Source organism: Falco rusticolus, chromosome 6 (assembly GCF_015220075.1).
Source record: "Falco rusticolus isolate bFalRus1 chromosome 6, bFalRus1.pri, whole genome shotgun sequence".
NCBI classification, from domain to species: Eukaryota; Metazoa; Chordata; class Aves; order Falconiformes; family Falconidae; genus Falco; species Falco rusticolus.
Window position 1 is genome coordinate 5108997 of NC_051192.1, and position 22523 is coordinate 5131519.

General features: G+C 46.0%; 1 protein-coding gene across 2 annotated transcripts; it reads right to left on the bottom strand.

Moving 5' to 3' along the window:
- Positions 1–3031: 3031 nt before the first annotated feature.
- Positions 3032–10354, bottom strand: ZBTB18 (zinc finger and BTB domain containing 18). Of its 2 annotated transcripts, XM_037392610.1 has the most exons (3): positions 10067–10354; positions 8823–8906; positions 3032–6694 (listed from the first exon to the last, which is right to left on the bottom strand). In XM_037392610.1, the coding sequence occupies exons 2-3, from the start codon at positions 8833–8835 to the stop codon at positions 5112–5114; spliced, it is 1596 nt and encodes a 531-aa protein (XP_037248507.1). In that variant the 5' UTR covers positions 8836–8906; positions 10067–10354; the 3' UTR covers positions 3032–5111. The 2 variants fall into 2 exon arrangements, with proteins under 2 accessions (XP_037248507.1, XP_037248508.1); XM_037392611.1 differs by lacking the exon at positions 8823–8906.
- Between the last annotated feature and the right edge of the window lie 12169 nt (positions 10355–22523).

Genomic DNA, 22523 nt, shown 5'->3' on the forward strand with positions numbered 1-22523 from the left:
CATTTCCACCTTCTGCCCAAAAGCATTCACACAAATAGGAAATTCACACCATCTAGGAAATATTTTTTATTACCAAACTCACTGTATTTAACGACATGATTAAAATAAGAGCAAAGTGCAGCAAAAATTAAGCAAGGGCTCCTGAACTGGAATATGTTGAAAGACCCCAGAAGATTTTTGCATCACTTTTTCCTCCCTTTAAAAATACCAGATTGTTCTGTTAAAATTCACGTTTACCCTCCCACTAAAAAAACCCCACAAAACAACACCTTAATGCTTTGGTTGGATTTGTTTAATAAAAGATCATACTCCCTGGAAGTATTTCAGTTTGGAAATCACACGGACAAATAGCGTTAATAATGTATAAGTTTGAGAACCCTGCTACAGATGACTACATGACAATATTTTAGAATCAGTTTTCTAATTTTAGGGGATTTTTTCAGACTCGAAACATATTTCGCCTTTGTCCTGAAGGAATTTGCATTGTTTCAAAGTGAGGGAGGGAGCAGGTAAAAATTTCCCCCCCTTGTAAGTTTTTCCCCAGCTACAAATGGCTGCAGCATCATTGACCATAAAAAGGGGAGTGCAGGGTTTCAATTTTGAAAGTAGGGTGGGAAAACAGATTTTCAAAGTTGTATGTTAGGAGCCCATTAAAAAGTTAGAACACTTCATTTTTTGTAGAATTGATTAGGAGGGGAGGGAGTCAGTCCGCCGCTGACAAATCCCTTGATCCGTTATCCGCAGAAGGACAGCAGAGGGTATGCGGCGGCGGGGAGGGTGATGTCCTGATGTCCTTCCCGAGCAGGTGAGCCAGCACGGCCACTGGGGTGAGGTGGCACGGGGAATCTGTCCCTTCACAAATTAATTTTAAAATTTTATTTAGGCTTCTGACAAGGCGACGCAGGTTTTCAAGGGATATGCGGGTTTCGCTTAGGCTCAGCAGAAGTGTCTGGGACTGTTTGGTACCCGCTTTTACCCTCACGCAGAAGAGCCAGGAGGAGTGATGAGGATCCCTTCCCTTCCTTAGCCAGAAATTTTTGTTTTAAACTCCTACCAAGTTCTTCTTCAAATTGCACCTAAAACACGCGCAGGTCTCAGTGAGTAGGTGTCTATAGAATGCTACACCTGACTCAAAAGCCTCTGTCACACCAAACCCCTAAGCTTGAGTTTAGAGAAATAATTCGTAAATAAGGAATATTAAGCTACCACAGTGGTTAAAAAACCAGCCGAATGACAGTATTTAGCATGTTCCCTGTGAGCCCTGGCCTAGAAGTACTCACAGTTAAAAAGCGATGGCTATCAGTGGTCAGGGAAACCCTCCCGAACCTGTGAAGTTCAGAGCGCAGTTCCCATCCCTGCAATTTGCCTTTGACCATCATGGCAACACGAACGGTGAGGATTGTGTCACCACGTACCCTCGAGGCAAAGAAAATTTTCTCTCGTGCTTTGTTATCTAGGGACGGTATTAAGAAAATAAAAATAAAAACTAAAAAAAGGAAAGATCAAAACGTTACGACTACTCAGGTAAGTCAGTACGTTAAAGCTCGTGGAGAGAAGCAACACAGGAGCACGTTTCGTCTTTCCATTGCAGAAACACTCCGACAGCCACAAGCGTGTGCTGCACATGTATAAACCATCCGGATTAAAGTATAAAGGCTATTTTGTACTATTTTGTCGTTAATGGCTAAGTTGTGTTCCCTGTTACCCTTCTGAAGAAGGGGCTTCTTCTAAGTCTAGCTTCATTCGGGAAGCTACAATTCTTGGAAATCTTAACGCTGGGGAACAAATGGTGAATGTGCCTAGAGCCACATCCACAGCTCATCAGCTGCATGGATTTTGGAACTGCAGTATTAGCCATTTTCCAGTCTTGACGATACTTTAAAGTGCCTTAACTACACATAACACTCCACCGTATGAAAGCCTAGAGGAAAGGGCTGCTGCTAGAAAAAGAGAAACCTATGCGGCCGAAGACGCTAACATTGACAAAAGGAAATGTTTTCAAAATAGCTGTAGTAACTCAAAAAAATACCCCCAAACACAGCAAGTGATGGTTGAAAATAGTTATAAAAACAGTGAAAAAGATAATTTTGGCTAGGTACAAATTACCGTAGATGCAGGAAGACAAGCAGAATAGCATTAGGCGTCGAGATTCACTTGGTCAAGGCACAACTTCAGCTGTACCTAGGCAGATGACAAATGTAATGAAATGTTTAAATTCAGGTATTTTTTTCCCCTTCAAATTGGTCCTGCTGTCTCCGTTCCAGACATCTAATTTAGTTCTACTTTCGTATTCCCATCGGGCTCTGCAGTGCTGGTCTCGTTCCTAGGATGGAGCGGCCTCAAACAAGAATGCTGGGTATATCCTGCAACAAGCATCTAAAGCAGGTCTTTTTCAAAGGTCTCGCTAAGCTTCATTTTTGTTTTTTTTTTTTAAGAAACGTTTAGTCCGTAAGAGAAATCCCCAAACGGACTCAGGATTATTTCCATTTTCCTCTGTAGTCCAGACAGTTTGGATGTATTACCGGTCTTTTGGACATTTTGACTGCCTACCTTAACGTTGACGGGCAGTCTGTACCCAGCCAGCGCTTCAGATTAAGTTGTTGCCTTCTGCCCTACTGTTCTGATAAGAGACTGAATACAAAAGAGCGAGCCTGGGAGAGCTCCTTGGGGTGAAATTAGAAAAGGAACTGGGCGTCTGCACAGATATTTGCATGGCAGCAACATTTCAGGAATTTAATAGACCGCTTCTGCAAAAGTCTTTGGGGAAGAAAAAAAATAATAATAAAAAAATACCTCTACAGAATGATCGAGAGCTACACACAGAGAAATGCTTTCAAAACACAAGCATTTAATTTTTTTAAATGTTAAGTGAGATGTAAATATGTACGTTAGCAACAAAGTGCTCAAAAGCATACTGAAAACATATTCCATACACAGTTAGCAATAGAAGTCTGTACAAAAGTAATAAAGTTACACATTATAAAAAATACTCCGTAACTATAATTTAAAAGAGGGAAAAAAGACAAGGGAATTGATTTCTCAGTTCATATAATTTATTGCAGTTAGCACACAGTTTAAAAATTCACCAACACACCAATAGTACAAAACTAAACAGCATTATAAGTTATTCCCCCCTCAGGAAAATAAAACATACTATGATTGTCAAAGCTAGATGTCAGTCTAAGTTTTAGAACAAAAGAAGAATGTGAAACTAAGGAAAGGAAAAAAGCAATCACTCACGAGGACCACAAAAAAATCCAAGAGAAAGTCCATTTTCCTCAGACACTGATTGTCTTCTCTAACTTAAGAAAAGAATGTAGTTTTAAAACCTAGAAACTATTCAAGTAACTAAAGATAACGCTCCAAGGCCATTTTCACAGCTTTTTTTTTTTTTGTTTTAAATGCCATTACAGCCAAATTAACACACATTTGACCAAATATTTCCAAAACAGTCCAGCAATACACAATGGAGTTTTCCATTCAGTATCTTAAGCACAAAAATAGGCTATGTTTACAGTAGTTAAGGCGATCAAATTTTAAACAAAAGCAGAGAGAAAAAAAAAAAAAGGGAAAAAAAAAAAAAAGGAAAAAACAGCAAACGTTTTCCATGCTACTCCCATAGACCTTATTTGTAAGTGCAAGACAGGAAAACAAACACTGTGCAAAATGCTTTTGACCTGCGTGTTGGTCATTAAAACCACACGTCAGGCTGCAGTCTCTGCTGCTTGGATACGCATAGTCCTCCCCCTGCCCTCCCCCGGCCCCCCTGCCACTCAGGCCTTCCCAGGCCTTTCAGCCCCGGGCTTTTTTTTCCTTTTTTTTTTTCAGTCCACAGCCTCTTTTCAACGGGGGGGAAAAAAAAAGAACGACCTATTGTGGTGGAGTGGTGCAGCAGGAATCCTACAAATGCTCATCTGGGGAAATGGACGCACCTCAGTTGGAGCTGGCGTGGGGTCTGTGCAATTAGAAGGGGTCTGGGGTTAGTAAATGCACACCGCACATGCAAATCTCGAAGCCTGGTTGTAAACATTCTTTTTTTTTTTTTTTTTCCTTGTTAACGTAGCTAAATCGGCGACTCGTAGCTTAAGTTCTTCTCAACTTAAAGACAGTGGGAAAGTAAATTTAAATTAGATAAAATAAAAACAGTGCATTTCTCTTCTTCGTAACACTGGCATTTTCAACGGTGTCGGTTTTTTTTCCTAAGGAAATTAAATAATTTTCAACTCACTCGTTAAAGTTATACAATGCAAACAAAGACAAAAATATACTGAAAATCATGCATTTCTGTAGCGTTAATATTTACTTTTCAAGACTCAACTAAGAGCATCAACACAACCTGCCAAGTTCTTTGATACCTCCCCCCGGCCCATGTAATCAATTACAGTATACAATAACAGTAATTCACATTTTTTAAACACACAGTTCATCACTGCTGAAGCTGCAATATCCTTTTTCATCCCAAGCAAACCTTCACGTAAGACAGAGTCCCAGTGATCCCAGTGTACTCTCAGGGTTTTTGTTTTATGTTTTTGTGTTGTTTTTTGTTTTGTGTTTTTTTGTGTTTTTTTTCCAGTGGGAACTGTCAGAAATCCAGAAGTTGCCATAATAAGTTTTAAGTCAAACGCTTGTTTAAAAATAGATAATCCAGCATTTCAGAAATTTTCCATTTGGGTCTAAAAGCATTCAGGTTTCCAACAGCTAGAAAGGACTCATGCAATTATAGAAATGTAAAGGAACTGACAAAATTGGGAGAGGATTTCTACATTCAGATTTTAAGAGGAAACAGATCGAGAGCTTAAAAGAACGCAGTGTTTTGGGGAAAATCAAGCCACGTCCAAATTTTTTGAATTGGAGATTCCTTAGAAGTAAAGTATCCGCTGGCTTCTATTCCAAAAAGGGGGAAAAAAAAACGCTCCGTAATTTGTTACTTTGTCGGATTACCTCTACAGTTCATTTTTTATCGGAGTGCTAAATTAGTGAAATATTCATGCTGCCTTAAAGTGCAAAAACAAGCTAATAGCCAAACTTTCAGTTCAAGGAAACAAGATTGCTTTTAGACTGTACCACAACTATATAGATTTATATATATATTATTTATATATATAAAAATTTTATTTCCAAAGTTCTTGTGAGCTATCTTCTAAGGTCCAGTCTCTGACAGTAGGTAAGCTCAGTGCTTCGCTTTTGACAGACAATGAGTTCACCAACTCACAGTGAAACTTCCGAATGTGTCTGTAAAGGTCTCCGGACTGCGTGAACCTGCGTTCACACCACTTACAAGCATGAGGCTTCTCCCGCGTGTGAACCACCGCGTGGCGGCTCAGGTTGTGGGAGTACTGGAAGCTCTTCCCACACTGGGTGCAAGTGTAGGGCTTTTCACCTGAATGAGTCCTCTCATGACGTTTCAAGGTGTACATGCAAGAAAAAGTCTTACCACACAATGAGCAGGTCGGGACATTGACATCGGTAGCAGGCTTGCTGCGGATCCCGTCCTGCTCTCGAAAGTGCGTGCTTAAATGGATCTGCAGGATGTGGGGGCTAGGAAAGACCTTGTTGCAGAGAGGACACATGAAAATTTGGCCAGCAGGGCTAAGTATGTTTGACACGTAAGGGAGCAAGCTGCTGTCCATGTTTCCTTCCACCTGGACTCGCTCGTTCTCTGGAGTTATCATTTCATCATCGCTTGCCTTGTCCTCTCTATCTAGCTCCCTCAAGACCGAATCTTCCCTCATCGGAGCCAGGTGGGCCGGCTCGTACTGTACCCTGTTATTAGTGCTCACACTTTCTTTCACAGTGCTATGTTCCATATCATAGTCATTAGTGCCAACATCACTCTCATCACAGGAAGCCTCTTTCTCCACCTTCACCTGAACCAGGCTGCTTCTAAGCATGTCCTGCGAAGAGAAATAAGAACTGTTCAAATTTTCAACTCCTGAAAGGCTGGACTTGACAGACAGGTCCAGCACGCAGTCAACATCTGCTGAATCCCTCACGGAGGTGACAGACCTCTGGGACAAAGACTCTGTTGAGCTGCAGGGGCTGGCTACTGTTTTTCCAGCTGCTGCTGTGTGCGTCTCTGCCTCTCCGCCAGTCTGGGGAATGCCTGCTGAGTCTGAGGGCAATCTCATCCACATGTTCCCAGGCTCAGCCGCCAAGTCCCTTTTGCTAGGCAGGATGTTCAATTTTTCATCTTCTCCATCGTCTTCATCGCTGGGCAAGTCTCCTGGCATGTGGCTGCTGCCGTCGGAGAGGCTCTCCACTTTGTCTGAACAACTTGAGGCGTCTTCCTCCTTTTTTGTACTGTCTGCCTCCGTGGTTGCTTTTTCTTTCAGCTTCTTTTTGCAGACTTTGACAATGTCATACATGTGGAGATAACTGGCAGCTGCTAGCACGTCTTCAATGGGCAAGTCTTTGAACTGGAGCTTTCCTTCGTACATGAATTCAAGCAGGAGAGCGAAAGCTGGGGCTGTAACAATGTCGCTGTTCAGATGAACAATGTCCCTTTTGTCCAGCTGGTCCTTGTAAAAGAGGTGGAAATACATGCTGCATGAAGCCAGTACAGCTCTGTGCGCTCGGAACTGGGCATCTCCTACCAGAACAGTGCAATCACAAAGAAAACCCTGATGTCTCTGCTCACTCAGACACTGTAGCAAATGTCTGCTGTGGTCAGGAAACTCCATACTGTCTTCATAACCTATAAGCAACGAGATTTTAAAAAATTAAACGTAGGTCGGAATCACAGAACTTACGAATCCAAGTTATTCCACTCTAAAAGCCTCGTACTTACAGTGCCAGAATGCTGGTACTGGCACCACGCAAAGATTATTTAACACGCATGTAGGATGGCAACTCTTTCCCCCATCAATCACTGATGTTACGATTTCCTTTCCGTGGTAAATAAGCCGTTCTAATAAGTGCATAGGTACACTTGTAATTTTTTTCAAGTATCACTGCTGTTCATAAAATCTGTTCAACAGTTTTTTTGTTGTTTTTTTTTTTTTTTAAGGGAACTTCCTCCAGATTGCGTCCCTAGGAGGGCAGATGCCCCCCCCCAAAAAAATTTTTTTTTTTTTAAACAGTGAGTTTGAGTGATCACTGAGGAGAAAGAAAAAAAAATAAATCACATCATCAACCTTCTTTTCAAAGTAAAATTGTAGTAAGAGGAGAGGTTTGCGCACGAAGAAATGCTAATATAGCCAAATCTGAGGGTCTAACATTCATAAAGTATAAAAATTATTTACGGGTGTCAATTTATATCAACAGCAAAATCAAGATTTCCAGAAATTTAGTTTGCGTGGTTTTCTTCTTGTAGTAAGTACAGTTGCAGGTTCTAAACCTTCCCCATACTGTACAATAGAACATGAGCATTTTTTGCCAACATGCAGAATTTACAAGAGAAAACTAACAACCAAAACGCCAACAAGCACTGCTTCCCCTGTGCAGAAGGACAGAAATTTCCCTCCCCTCCCACACCAGGCAGAGTTTGCAGTACCAAACTTAAAAAAAAAAAAAAAAAAAAAAAAAAGTCATTCAACGTGAGCGTGTGTGCATGTGTGCATATTTAAAATCAGTATCCTGAGTACTGTTCTTACCCAAGTATTTTTCTATTCACCTTCCTTGTTGACAAAGAAAAAAAAAACCTTAAAAAAGAAGTAGAGAAGAAAAAACTCAAATGGAAAGTAAAATCTCTCAAAAACCTATCTTAATCTATTCTTCTGTGATTGATAGCAATGGTCTCCCAAACCATTTAAGCAGATCGTGGCTCTCCAGGCTGGCACATATTATCGTAAAATCCTCATCCCTTGCAAACCAAGATGTACTAAAACTTACAACACAACCCCTACTATATTCTGTAAAATACCATTGCTAGAGTAAAGCACGAAGATTTACAATACAATCACTTTAAGTGCCCCACAGCCAACATCAATCCTAATCCTTAAGAGGGCTAAAAATAAAGATTGGAGGGCAGCTCACAAGGTAGCTGTGATCAAATTAGGAGGCTGAAAGGACAGAGAGGGACGAAGAAGGAAGCTTATAAACATCTGATCCAGCTGACTGTGGCCATATGGCAGCTGCTGCCCAGATAAAGAGATTAAGAATAGAGGAGTGCGATTACAGCTGTCTGGCCAATTCAGGCAGCTCAAATCTACAAGTTCTAAATTAGTCGCAAATACAAAAACTCCTTCAAATAATTATTGTTATGCTGAAATAAAAGATTTCAAATGCTGCACACGAGAAAGAAAAGAGGAAACCAGTCAAGCCATTCTCCCGGGTACAAAAGTTTTTAAACACATAACTGATTTCTATCTTTCAGAAGCACTACAGCTGTATGCTACTATGGTTCTGAGCTGCTGGATATTTAACCGTGAAGTTTAATGAAAGACTTCCCCACAAACACATTTCAGCCAGAACGGTCCTTTCTTGAAAAAAAGGACACTTTTGCATATTTCACTAAAAACCCCCGTAAAGTCATTTAAAAGATGCAGTACAAGAACACAAAGCAGAATTCTCTTTAGGCTTGCCACTAAATCCATTGCAGTTTTGGTGTCAGAAATGAAGAATGAACTTGCTTTCTCCTCCTTCCAAACCAAGACATTCTCACGATATGCATTAAAGTTAACGCTAACAATGTGCCCAAGAACTGATACTCTCCAACTGCAGCCCAAGCCTTTTGACCAAGTCCACTTATCTCTTTAATACTCAATTTCATATATTACCTCTAAACTTGGTTAGAAAAGTAATGTGATTTTTTTTCCCCTGAAATTCAATAAACAACACACCAAAACAGAAATATGCTGTATCTAATCTATTGCTACTCCTACCTTTAGTACACATAAACCTGATTAAGTCCTTTCCTCTGAGTCTTGCTGGCTCCAGGTCTGTTAGATCGGTGGAAAAAAAGCAGACTAGGAGAGACAGATGCAAAGTGGAGATGATGTTAGAGAGGAATGAGATACCTTCTCCACACACAGATCTGCACACACTAACTCCCTGTCTGTGTGTTAGAATAAAAGGCTGAGGGATGGCAGGCTGTCAGCTGCTCTGACATCATGTTCAGATGGAAATGCTACCTCCAGCTGTGCTCCTTTTAATGCCATATGCTACTCCTCTACACTCCTGCCACCAGCTTTTTCTTAGGAGAACTTTTCTCTTCTGTTAGTATAAACAAAATACTTCAAAGTCTCTTTTTTTTTTTTTTTTTTGCAAACTTTCTAACGGGGAGGGAGGAAAAAAAAAAAAAAAAAAAAAAGAAAATCCTAAACATATGGGGCTCTACCGTAGCCGCAGCAACACTCCTGCTTTTAAGTTGGAGGAGCGCTTTCTGCACCGGCAGCACAGCCCAGCCGGGGGGACCCCTCCAGCCGCCCCCAGCCCGGCGGCCCCAGCCCCGGGGGGCCCGACCTGGCGCCCGGTGGCGGTGCGGGCCGGGCACTGCCGCAGCCGCGCCGCTCCGCTCACACCGCGCTCCGCCAGCGGGGGCTCGGGCTGGCAGCTACCGCGCTCCCCGGTCCCCGGGCCGCCGGCCCCGCCGCTGGGCGGGCGGGCAGCGGGCACCGAACCGGGATCCGACCCCCCCCCCCTCCCCCCCAGGGGGACACTCACACCCCGCCCGCCCCTACCGAGCCGCCCGGGGCCGGGCCGTGCCGGGGGGAGGCGGCGGCGCGTAGCAACTTCCCGGCGGGCCCGGCCACCCCCATCCCCACCGGGCGGCGGCAACTTTTCGCCGCCCCCCTCCTCCGTCCTCCGGCACCTCAGGCCGGGCTCGGCCGCCCGGGGGCCTGCTCCCGCCCGGCTGCGGCTCCCCCCGCCGCGGCCGCCCCGCGGGGAAGGAAGCGGCGGCTCGGCCCGCAGGAAAAGCCGCCCCACGGGTCACGGCGGCAACAAAAGAAAAGTAACCGTGAGCGGCGCCGGGCCGGCCTGTCCCGCCGCCCGGGAGCGCTGCCCCCGCCCCCCCGCCCGGCTGCGCCCACCCCCCGCCGGACCCGCCGCCAACTCCGCCCGCCCCGCGGCCCCGGCCCCGGCCCCGGCGCGGCGGGTGTGTGGGGATGGGGGCAGCGGGACTCACACTCCGCGGCGGCCCGAAGTCTCCGCGCTCCCGCCGCCGCCGCCCGCCGGCTCCTCTCTTCGCTCACTTGCCGCTCCGGGATCGCGCCTAGCCCCCCCCCCCGCCCGCCCGCTGGCCGCCGCCCCCCCCCCCGGCCTCCCCCCTGCCGGCAGCTGAGGAGCGAGCGGGGCAGCCGGCGGAGCGAAGCGGGCCCCGCGCTCAGCGGCTCCCCATGGCACCGACGGCCGGAGACGGCGCGGAGCCCGGGGCCGGGCGGCCGGGCGCGGGGGAGGGGCGGGGGCCGGGGGAGCGGCGGGGCGGGGGCGCCGGGCGGGCGCGGCGCGGGCGCACGCACGGCGGCGGCGGCGGCACAGCCGGGCCCGGGCTGCGGCAGACAGATGTTCGCCCCCTCCCCGCTCCCCACTTCGGACTCCGCTCCCTGAGTGACAGCCCGGCCCGCCTCCGCCGCCGCCGCCGCCAACCGCCGCGACGCCTGGCCGATGAGTGACGGGTCGCGCCGGGCGCTGAGTGGAGGAGGGAGGCCCGGGAAGGCCGGCAGCGCCGCCAATCGCGGCTGCGTGGCGAGGCAGGGGGCGTGACCCAGCGGGGAGCCGTGGCGGAAGGGGGCGGGGCCCCGCCAAGCCCGGGGAGGGGGCGGGGCCGGCGGGTGGGGCGAGTGCTGGGGCGGGGCCGACGGGGGCGGGGCCTCGCTCCTGAGGGCGCGCGCGGGCCGCAGCCTTTCGCCGGTTGCTGAGGCGCGGGGGGGGGGGGGCGGGGGAGGGCTAGCGCGGTGCATGGCGGGACGGCAGGTGCGGCCGAGGGCGGGGTCTGGCCCTGAGGCTATGTCCTGGCCCTGAGGTCAGGGTCCCAGCTCCGAGGCTGAGGTCCCAGCCCCGAGGTCAGGGTCCCAGCTCCGGGGCCAGGGTCCTAGCCCTGAGGCCAAGGTCCCGGCTCCAAGGCCAGAGTCCCAGCCCTGTGGCCAAGGTCCCCGCTCTGAGATCGAGGTCCCAGCTGCGAAGCCAGGGTCCTGGCTCCAAGGCTGAGGTCCTGGTTTCGAGGCTGAGGTCCCGGCCCTGAGGCCGTGTCCTGGTGTGGCAGGCCAGGCTGGGCTGCTGTCCCTGAGGGGGTGAGGCCAGCCACCTCTGGTGTGTTCCTGCACCCTTGACTGGCCACCCTGGCGGTGGGGCTGCCTTTGCCTGGAGGCCATGCACAGCGGGTTTGCGTGGTTTGTGCCCAGCCGGGCTGGGGGGGCCTTGGTGGCCAGGCTGGCATGCCTACCCTCAGGAAGCTGCCTAGCCCTGTCCTGTCCTGCTTTGCGAAGGGTTTCCCTGCAGCTGCCACCCACATGTGTTGGGCAGCAGGCAGGCCCGCCACCTGGCCATCACGCTCCCTGTGCTATCACAGGGCTGTTGAGGATGGAGAGGGTGATGTAATTACTGAGATAGTGCAGTCATTAAGAGCCAAGAATATTATTAGCATATAATTGCTGTGTTACTATCTCAAGACCCAAGATCCATCGCCTGCCCCTTCTAAGAAGAACAAGGGATTGTCTGAGGTAAGGAAACTTTTCACAAAATGCACTGAGGGATCCATATCTAAGAGAAACAAGTTGCTGATGCCTGATAACTTTTCAGAAGTTGGTGACAGAAATATCTGGATCAATAGATAAACCACAAGGATGCTGATGGATGATGCTGCTGCAAGACATACAAAACTATAGTTGCTTTGCCCTACAGTGTTCGTGATTGGATAGTTAGAAGTATGCATTAGTAGGTAATTAGGTGATACATATCATGCTCTTGTACAAAACCCCTAAAGAAAAATCCCTGGGGTATACTCAGTTTGGCTGGGGCACTTCATGGGCATGAATAAATATTTGCCTTTTTAATGCCTTGGTTTATATCCTAGCTTCTCCGTGGCTGGCACAGGCCAGTTAGGAATTCATAACAAGAGTGCAATGGGAGTGTGCTTTGGCTCCTCTCTTAATGAATTGCTCTGCCCTGGGCTAAAGTTTCTACCTCTAGCGTTGGGTTTCTCTCAGTAATCATTGTTCTTCCCACCGTGGCAGGGCAGGTTGCGAGGAGCAGTGCCAGCAGGTTGCTGCCGTTTGGGATGTGCCCATGCCTGCCCGCTCCTTGGGCAGTGGTAGGAAGAATGGTGCCTGGGGAGAAAAGGAGCTCTGGAGGACCTTGTGGTGGTTCATGGGCAGATTGAGGACAGAAGAGCCGCTTTGGGGAATACCACAGCTTAATGGTGCGTTAGGATAGGGCAGTGGAGGCTGGCTTTGAAGAGCTGAGTTCTTCCTCAGGAAAAGACTAATCCGAGGAGTTGGGTATTTCCCCATCTCCCCTTCAGTTTCAGGTAAACAGTTAACACGGGGAAGTATTTCAAAGAAAACAAGGCTCACTAACAGAGTCTCAGAGTTTAAAGAAAAAGAACTCTGTTGCGCATTAATAACCAAAATTGGCTGAGTAGATAGAAAAGATGAAGACACGTACTTAGTCTCCTTCAGCAGTATGAAACCGTTACAAAGAAGCATACTGAATTCTAGCTGTGCCTAATTTATTTGACAGCACTGCTATGTATATCACACAGCAGCTAGCATCTAGGTGTCCATATGCTTCAAGTGTTACATCCATATATATATAAAAAAATAAATATATATATATATGTACAGAAGAAACTACTTTTCTCTCTCTCCTTTGGTGAACTGATTGCTTATGTGGACCCAGTGTGGGATTTTTTAATTATTAGCATCACAGTGTTTCAATCCGTCTTAGGTACTGACACAATTCCATCTTTAAGGTTTGGTGGTTTGGTTGTTGGTTTTTTTTTTTTCCATTGGCACCATGTTCCATATTCCATTATACCTGGAACTCGATGGGGTTTTGTCCTTGTCTTCAAGATACAGCAGCTAAGATGCTGACTCTTCATATTTCCTGATTGTCTTCTCAGGGCTAATAATCACTTCATCTAAGAAAATTCAGTACTCTGTTCCCTGTTGCCCATCATTTCTTGAACGTCTTCCCTATAACTATTGCACGGCTTTTTCTTTGAATTGTAAAAATAAATGTTGAAAGTATTTTAATAGGAAGTACTGTTGATAGTAATTCTAAAGTTTTTTTTAATCTAAAAACATACAAATAACTTACGCAGACATATATATTTGAACTGTCAGTGAGCATGCCTGAAATGATTACATTAACTGTGTTTTCCAAGATCTTTAAACTGCATCCTGCCTCATGCTTCCTAGTATAAGCCATCTCACCAACTGCTCAGGGTCGGTTAGTAAGACCTCACTTTGTGAATACTTAACTTAGGCAAGTGCAGCTTTACTGAGGGAGGCAGTTTAGTCATTCTCATGGTACAGAACTCTGGGGAAACTGAGGCTGCTTAATGTGAAAAAATTCAAAGAATTTATTTGAGAAAGAACATTTTGCAAATGGACTTTCTCAGATCCTTACAGACTTTTACAGGACCCACAATTTAAAAATAATCCTAAAATAAAATTTCACTCTTTATACATTCTGTTCACTTCTAATTCTTCCTCATACATGCGAACTTACCTCCTAATATTTTAAGATATATTGAGAAAAATCTTACTGCCCCTCACCTAGTATTTACAGTGCTGGCTCCTACTTAGATCAGGTTGTATTTTCTTTTCCGTTCTATTGTTTGACTATATGACCTTGGGTGAATCACTTTGTCCTTTTTGCCTCTTCAGACTGCTTCGCCCTCGGGGCTACAGGTTATTCCTTACTACCGTGATATTTAAGAGAATGATCCGCAATTACCATTTATACAGCTATTATAATAAAACAACTTTTTACTGTTTCTAAATAGGAGATGGAGTGAAGCAGGGGAAAAAAAAAAGTGAGTGTAGGTAACACTTTAAGATTAAAAATCTTTTTTGGCAGTGAGTCAGACTTCATTGATTTAAACCTGGAACTGTTGACGTTTGTCTGCGATTTTCTCTATGTGAAAGGAACTCTAATTTTTTTAAGGAGTACTTAGAGAGGTTTAAAGACTTAGCATTATTTTAAATATGGAAACAAGATGATAGAAAAGTGAATTAGGAAGAAACCCTATAGAGGGAAAACTCACAAATACCCTGTGGTCCAGTTGATCCTCTATTAGAAAAAATAATATGAGACGGGTGTTCCGTTGGAAGGGATGGTGAAGGCTTGTTGTAAAGGGACAGAAACATCTGGCAACACACCTGGTCTCGCCACATATTTATAAATCACCTCAGGCATCCCAAGGTACCGTAGAGAACACACACGCAAGTTGAACTAAGACGTCCATAAGCCAAAGAAAATAAAAATGTTCTTGATATAGTGTGGAAAGAAATGAGTCTCATTTACTGCACAAACACGGTTTAGAAAGACATGATGCAATTTGCACTTCTTGCACCTTTGCACCTGCTGACTTTCATTTATATCCTCCAGGCAACAAGCAAGCCTGAAGGCCTTTGGCTCATAACCAGTGCTGACGTTGCAATGTGGTGCTACAGGAGTGCCTGCAGCTCTGGTAGAGCCCCGCCCCCCGCCCCTGCTCGCCTCTGATCTGAGAACATTGAGGTTTCCTGGCGTTTTTTCTAAAATGGTTTGTGTGGTGAATTTCCCAGTATTGTTTGTTGCTGCTCAAGATTGATTAATAAGTGGCAAGCTGCTTTGCAGATGCCAGCTTTGCCTGCAAGCCTCAAAATGTCTTCGTTGCATTTGTTTCTGGAGCTTGAGTGATGCTATGGGCTCTTGGAAACTCTTCTTGGGGATGGTCCAGCAGAAGAACCTGCGCCGACAAAGGTCAAAGGTGCCTGCATGATGTTCGGGTCCAGAGCCATAGATTTAGATGTTAACACAACACAGCTGCAAATTTGGCCCTTAATATTTCTTTTTTACACCTGCTATAACACAATTTTCTACATTCCCTTCAAATTGTAGAGCTGTGCTGTGCTAATTACCGTACATACCATCCATTTTGTTCTCCATGGAAAAAAAAGAAACAGACCGCAAAAACTGCTCATCTGTAGTCAATTATCCCAGGTTTATGCTCTACAGGTTCTTTTGGACCAGATACCGTCACCCATATGCGTGACTGCTGTTTTCATCGCTAGGATAATGGGAAGTGGGTACCCCTCCTTGGTAAATTAAAACTCTCCCAGAATGCTTTGACTGACAGGACTGGAGGTGTAGCAGCAAGTATCTCCAGGGTTATGAATCCCAGAAAAGTGAAAATTAAGACTTGTGATCGTGGCGTTCTTGATTTATTATTTTTTTTAAATATATGTATCCTTTGTAATTGTAGTGAAACTTAATTAATAGCAGTCTGGTTTTCAGAAAAATTAAAAGTTAAGTAGTTTTGGAGCTGCCATCACACTTAAAGTTCAGCTGATGTCACCGTGGAACTGAGTTTTCTCTCTGGAGAACCAGTGCTGAGGAAGTGCCAAGGTAATATAATACAGTCTTTGCATGAATTGGCTAAATGTGCATCTTCTTGTGCCAGCGCCTGACTGGATCAGTAATTCTTACCGGCCCTAGCTATGCTGGGTGAGCCACCGGGATGTGCTCAGCTAAGAGTTTTTCTTAGCACGTGGGCCAAAATTGTCTCGCTCCCCTCAAATACTGTCACGCAAAGAAGGAGCACCGGGCACTGAGATTTATCACCGAGGTGGCCGCTAGCTTTCACGCCGCAAGCTGAGGACGGGCACCACTGATGGTACACTTTCTTTAGGTCCAGCTGTCCTTTTCTGGAGTGTAGATTTACTTAGCTTTAAGCTACAGCTTCTGCTTCACATGGGGGTAATTACCGAGATCAGTGGCTTCTTTGTGATGTCCCAAAACAATTTCAAGGCTCTGCGTAAAAATTTGATCAGAATGGAATTAGCCTCGTGGGTGGAGACGTGAACTGGAATTGTGTTGGAGTTGTTTGTTAGGTACTAATGATATGCACACCATCACTGGAACCAGAATAAGAATGTTCTCCCTCAAAAGGCAGCTTGTTTCGGATACAAAGGAGTTGGCTTCAGATTTCCAGCCTAGGAGCACCTGGCTGCTGGAGTGCAGTCTCCCACAACCCTGGCCAACCACAAGCATATGCTTGGTCCAGGACAGACCTACACCATGCGCCACCGCACACTCCTGAGAACACACAAGTATTTCCCCAAACAGATATAACAAATGCAAAACCTAGAGTTCGAAAAGACCAGAGACACAAATGATGACGCCCTGGATGGAAGGGAGCAGGAGTGGTTGCTGATTTGTGCCCCGAGCCCCTGCAGTGGCAGAGGTGCACTGGGTGGGATGTCCAGGAGGTATCTAGGTATCTTCCACAAAACCTTCTGCGATTCCTGCTGAGGTTGCGTAGCTGTGACTGGGTGTTGTTGTCAGAGTTGTTCTGAGAAAACTCGAAGGTGTGAAGCTTTTTCAACTGGCATGGTGGCCAACACCACGTTCTATAGGATTGCCTTGTTCAGAAGTTAATAAATAAAATGCCAACTTAGTTTTACAAAATCGTTTGCTGAATTTTTCTCTCTTTATATGCTTGTGTGGGTGTACGCATCTGTGTACATTTGAGGGGTGCCCCTTCCACAAGGACATGCTGCAGAAGCAAAATAAGTAATAGCCGCTATACTATTAATTCACTATACTTAAAGCAGACCTGAAAAATACAATATTTACCAAAACCCAATTAAATTGTCTTATGCTTTTTCTGTAATTTCTTTCCTATCATTACAGATTACAAAGACATTTATGCCTAAACAGAAGCTGTCTTCTTCCAATCAGCCTGCTTTTTCTGCTCAGTTCATTCACTAAATCATTTAATCACCCAAGGCCATATGTTACCATCTTGTGTAAAACGGGTGGAAGAGAGAAAAAAAATATGCAAAAATCTCTGCACAAGAGTGGGTGTCAGCATCCAGCATAGCTCCCACTAGGAAGCACAAAATATAAAATGTTATCACCAGTGAATGTGACTATGAAAATAAACTGAGACAGACAAAAGAAAGAGACAAGATGTTGCAAAGGTGAAGGAGACAATCTTTGAATCTCAGTTCTGGGTAGAAAAGTTATGGACTAGATGTGACATGTTCGTCCATTGCTCATATTTCCAGTGTTCTGTTGTTGACGTAGTTGCTATGCTCTGCTGTAATTAGCTTGAAAGTGCATTAACTCATGCTAACAGCCTTGGTTTTTACACTGCATGAATAAGACTCCGTCCGTGACTTGGTTCCCTCTTGCTCTTCTTTTTCCCCCTCTCTGAGTGCACATTTTGTCCCAGGTATTTCTTGTGCGCAGTCATGCGCTTTTACCACTTGGCTTCGGCGATTCCCTGCCATGATTACTTCGTGTGGCTTTCTCTCTTGGCGTGTTTTCTGCGTGACAGACCCTCAAGAAACACGTGGCTCAGAGCAAATTGGTGGGGTGTGTGTTCCCATCAGGGAATGAGGGGGCTTGGGAGAAGTTAGAGTTGAAAAAAACCTGATTATTTTTAAAGCAAGGGGACTTTCCAGTGTTGTGAAAGGACCTGTAATCCACCCTTTCTTCGTACCGTCAGGAAGCTGGCGTGTGTTCCCTTGCCTGTGACCTTGTGGTGGTGCTGCGGTTGGAGACAGAAGAGCAGCTGACCGAGGAGTCTCCACCGAGGAGCCGCTGCTGCTCTCCGCTCGTAGGGGCTCCCAGGGCAGGGGCGTAACACTACAGACTGCAAAAAAAAAAAAAAAACCACCCCACCACCCTTGTCTAAAACTGCACATGCTGGTTTATCCTGACTATGAAAGCATAAAATATTATATTTTCATTTGCATGGTTTGCTGGTTTTTATTTGGCAGCTACAATAACAACAGGCTACAGTAAGCCCATAAAACAAAGTGAGAACAGCAGCTCATTTTTGTGGCAGAATATAATGGCTATGGCTAAAGGGCTTACATAATTCATCTTAAACCTTTATGCCTCTATTTATTGATGTTTAAATGAAAATTAAACTCTTAGACCCATAAGGAGTTTTCTGGTATCTGAAATGGGATTTTGATGCCGATACTTTTGATCCGGAGCTACCAGCTGAAGGCTCCCATCGGGAAGCATCTCGGCTGGGCAGGGCTGGGTGTCCCCTTGGGGTGCACCCTCTGGGTGCTGCCTGGGTGTCACCAGAGCCCCTGCAGACCCCAAACTGGTGGAGCGATGGACTGGCCCTAGCTGGGAGTCTGACCTCGGAACCTCGGAGAGGTTGAAGCCATGAGCTGTGTTTCCATGATGGGAGGATGGTTGCTGGGGTGACTGGCGAGGTGTTATTTACCACTTTGGCAAACTGAAAAAGGTGAAATAAAACCAGGCACCTGGTTTCCTCAGAGGCAGCTGGTGGTAAGAACAGCACCTCCTTGATTGCTCTTCCTAATGCACAAGAAGACAAAAGATTCAGCTACGCAAACTGTTAGGGTAGAGAAAGGATTGTTATTTCCCAGAGGCTTTTAGAAGGTTATTTTGTTTTTTGTTTCTCAGATTTTTCTGTGATGTATCATCCCCCCCCCACCCCCCCCACCCCCCTCCCCCCGCCCCATTCTCCAGAAGATAGAGCAGACTCAGGAAGTGAATTGCTGCTTAGGGAAGTGTCCTGCCTCCAAGCTGACTTATATAGTAGGACATATGGCAGAAGTTATATTTGGACAGATGTGAACAAGTAGTCAGTGGATTTGATAAGATTCTTTATTTAAACTAACTTGCACAGTGTCACTGTTCTACCATCTTTCTCTCCTTCCTCAATCTGATCTTTTGCTGGTTTCAAGAATTTAAAATATACATTATGTCTAACTAGTCTGTAAAGCTTTAAATGCATTTAAGAGCATTCAGTCATGACAATATCTGATTTCCTCCACACTGTGATTGGCAAATATCTGCTTTTGGTGATAAAGCAGGCACAGATGATAAATTGTATGAGTTGCAAACCCCAAGTGATTAACTAGTTTGAGACAGCCAAGCTCAATGCAAGTCATTTTCATTGATTTGTTTAATTTGGCCCTTGGTACTTCTGTTTCAGTGGTCTGGAGCTGAGACACAAAGTAGTTCTGTACCTCCCATGGGTAACATAGAAATTTAAAAAAAAAAATAAAATAAAATTGAATGAATTTCAAGCGATCACTTAGTTCATCTCCCTGCCTGGATCACTGTCAGGATCATCTGTATCTGGGCTGTTTCTGAGAAATGCTGGTCCATCCTGTTCTGGGAAATCTCCAGTAAAGGAGACCCCACCGTCCACCCAGGCAATCCTTCCCACTGCTCCATCAGCCTTCCCAGAGATATGGCTTTTCCTGGTATTGTCTTGCAAGTACTATAAGAAGCCCGTTACTTATTGTCCTACCTGGAGTGGCCACGCAGAAGAGTTTGGTTCTTCTGTACCTGCATAGCTCATGCGCTGGCAGTCAGCCATCATACCTCATCCAGCCTGGTCTTCTTTAAATTAAGCAGCCCTACATGTGCCTTGTAGGTCATGTTTCTCACATTTTGTTTCATTGTTTTCTTCTTCTAGTTGGTCCATATCCTTCTTGGCCATGCCCTGGCTATGGATCCTGCCCTTGCACATTTTCTTATCCCTACCAAAGCAGAAAACTTTGCTTTCATCCTCTCTGACTTGCACCCAGCTCTTTCAGGCCATTTTCCAATCTGCCAGAACCATTTCGAATTATAATCTTTCCTCTGGTATGCTTGCAGCTCATTCCAAGCTGGTGTCATCTGCAGATTTAAGAGTTATACTTTTAATCTGTTTATCTGTATTGTTAACAAAAAAAAATAAAATTGAGTTGTATCAAATCTAGGACAGCTACCTAGAGAACTGGACTCAGCGTCACCCTTCAGTTTGGCAGGGAATTTTTTGGTAATGATCCCCTGTGTGGTGGCTTTTTAGCCCGTCCTGCTACAACTGGTTAGTTTTGGCTTAGCCATGTTCCCTGGTTTAGTGACAAGAGCATCAGGTAGGGCAAGGTAAACAGCCTGGCTAAGGCAAGGTGTGGCTAGATTACCTCCCCTTCTCTCCAGGCTTTTTGACCTGTCTCAGAGAGGATCTGGATTTGTTTAACATGCTCCATTCGTGATAAATCAGCCTGGACCGATGCTCGTGGCCTTCCAGGTGGTTTTTAAATGTTTAGTTGTTTGCTCCTGTATTTGTGTGAGAAATAAAGTTTGGTAGATGGCCCGTAATTCTCTTTTCATCCTCTTTAAAGTATAAAATACCCTGCCTTGTCCTCCAGGCGTTCTCAGGAATGACTTGTTCCTGATCAGGAGATAGCTTCAGCCAGCCCTTTGCTATGCAGATGCTGAAGGATAAATCCCATACGGGTTAGGAAATACTGAGCATCTTATCAATGAAACCCTTTGGTGGTGCAAAGGAGGGGTCGAGGTGCAGCCTTTCATCCCAGCACACCGCTTTCTTCCCAGCCCCAAGGGAGCCCTTTCCTTCACGTTAGCTCCTAAACCACAAATCTGCAAAATTAAACTTTTCTAGCACGTTATAACTCTCAAAAGATAGCGTGGGTGGGTGAAAAAAATACATCCCTCAAGGCTTGAAAATAGATGTAAGTGGATATTTGGCATAAAGCTAACAAAAAGAAAAGCCATGGAAATGTATTAACTGCCACAAAGATGGGTTTAAGTGCCAGTGGAGGATGAGCACACAGGTCCGTAACTGGACCTAACACTCACGTTTTTGGTACAGACATGTGCCGCATAAGCATATGTGCCATTTTCATTTCCAGCCCCATTTTTTAATGGTTAAAAGCTAATTAAGACATACAGTGGCATTTTGAATCAATATAGCGTATGGACTGCTGCAAATTCTCTCCTCAAGCGCGTTGCCCTCAGGAAGCAACATTAACTTCAACAGCAAAATAGGGCTGCGAGCTCATTAATCATCACGCTCGGAGACAGCCTGGGTGGCAGTGGCAGCAGCTCCGCCTGTTCCTGGTGGTGGAGATGGGATACAATGGTTAGACATGTGAAGTGTTGCACAAACATTAACTATTACAGCCAACTGTCTTTGCAGTTGGCATTTATCATCTCAACTCTGCAGATGAGAAAGCAGAGATGGATGGGGAGGTGGATTTTTTTTTTTTTTTCAGGTGGTAAATAGGTGTCAGGCTGCTATTAGAACTCCACATCCTGGCTTCCTAACTCAGAAGTCCCCTTGTTTCCCTGTAACAAAGAAAGAAAAAAACCCCCAAATGACACCCCCACCCACCTGGGGATGTATGGGGAAGAAGGAAAAGTAAAAGAGGGAGTAAAAGGTAAGGGAGGGATGTGGAAAGAAGAGCTGAGGAGAAAGAAAAGGAGAATGGGAGGCAGAGGTGAAGCTAAGGTTAGAAGTTCAGCAGTATAGGGAAAGAAAATGGTTGATGTGTATAAGCATAGCCTTCGGTGCCTGCAAGAGATGGTGAGAGCATCTTTTGAGCTCCCTGCTTTGGTGCAGGGCGCTCGCGGACACGGAGAGCGTGCCCCCTCGCAGCCCTTCTGCCCCCGCTCCCCAGGCACGGCAGCTTGCCAGAAAAGGCTCCTCACAGGCTCCTCTCTCCTAACCTTGCTGGGCACCCAGTTTAGCACAGTGGCCTCTGAAACAAAAGTTCACAGACTCACTTTGGTACTAGAACCTCCTAAGCGGTGGCTTCGCCAAGAGCCCTGCCTACCTTTTGTGTGGACTCTGAGGAGCGACCTCCAGGATGCAACACTGGTAGTACTGGTAGTGGGACCCTGCAGTTGATTTGTACCTGTTTTTCCTGGGGCACATAGAAGAGCAGAAAGAAAACCTGAATGCTGGCTCTTCGCTTTGTGTAGGACTCGGCTGCCCACGTTCCAGCGCGGACTCTTTTTGGAGGGACTTTGTGTTTAGAAAAATTCAAATTTTCCTTCCCGTCAAGTCTGTGTGAACCTTCAGAGCTTTTAGCTCTGCACATGCACTCTAGAAGAAGCTAGACCCACCTCCTGAGTCTGTGTGAATGGTCAAGTTGGGGTCACAGTGTTGCTCTTCATCTTCTTCCTCCTGTGCTTGCCTTCCCTAGCCCCCATGACCACCGCCAGCCGTGCTGGCTCTGTGTGGGCTCACCCCTGCGGATGGCTGCAGCTGGGGGCACAGTGGGGGGATTGTGGACCCATCTTCGTAAAATCCGGAGACGGCATGCAGAAGCGTTAGTGATTGATGATGACTGAAAAAGTGCCAGGGCAGAGAGAAGCTTCCAAAGCAAATGAAATGCCATGGGAGCGCAGGCTGTGCGTGAATGACTGCTGCTGCCTGACAGGGTGGCGGCTGGACATCCCCCTGGTCATCCAGGAGGAAATGTCTGCACAAGCCCCACCACGGTACAACTTCTGCTCAGCTGTCGGCATCACATCGACTGCGTACCCCTTCATCTCTGCCCCGTATAGATCCATCAGTCCCACTTCCCTGCACAGTGAAGCTGATTTTTGTGCCAGGCAGTGGGTTTCATACCTCCTGCTTT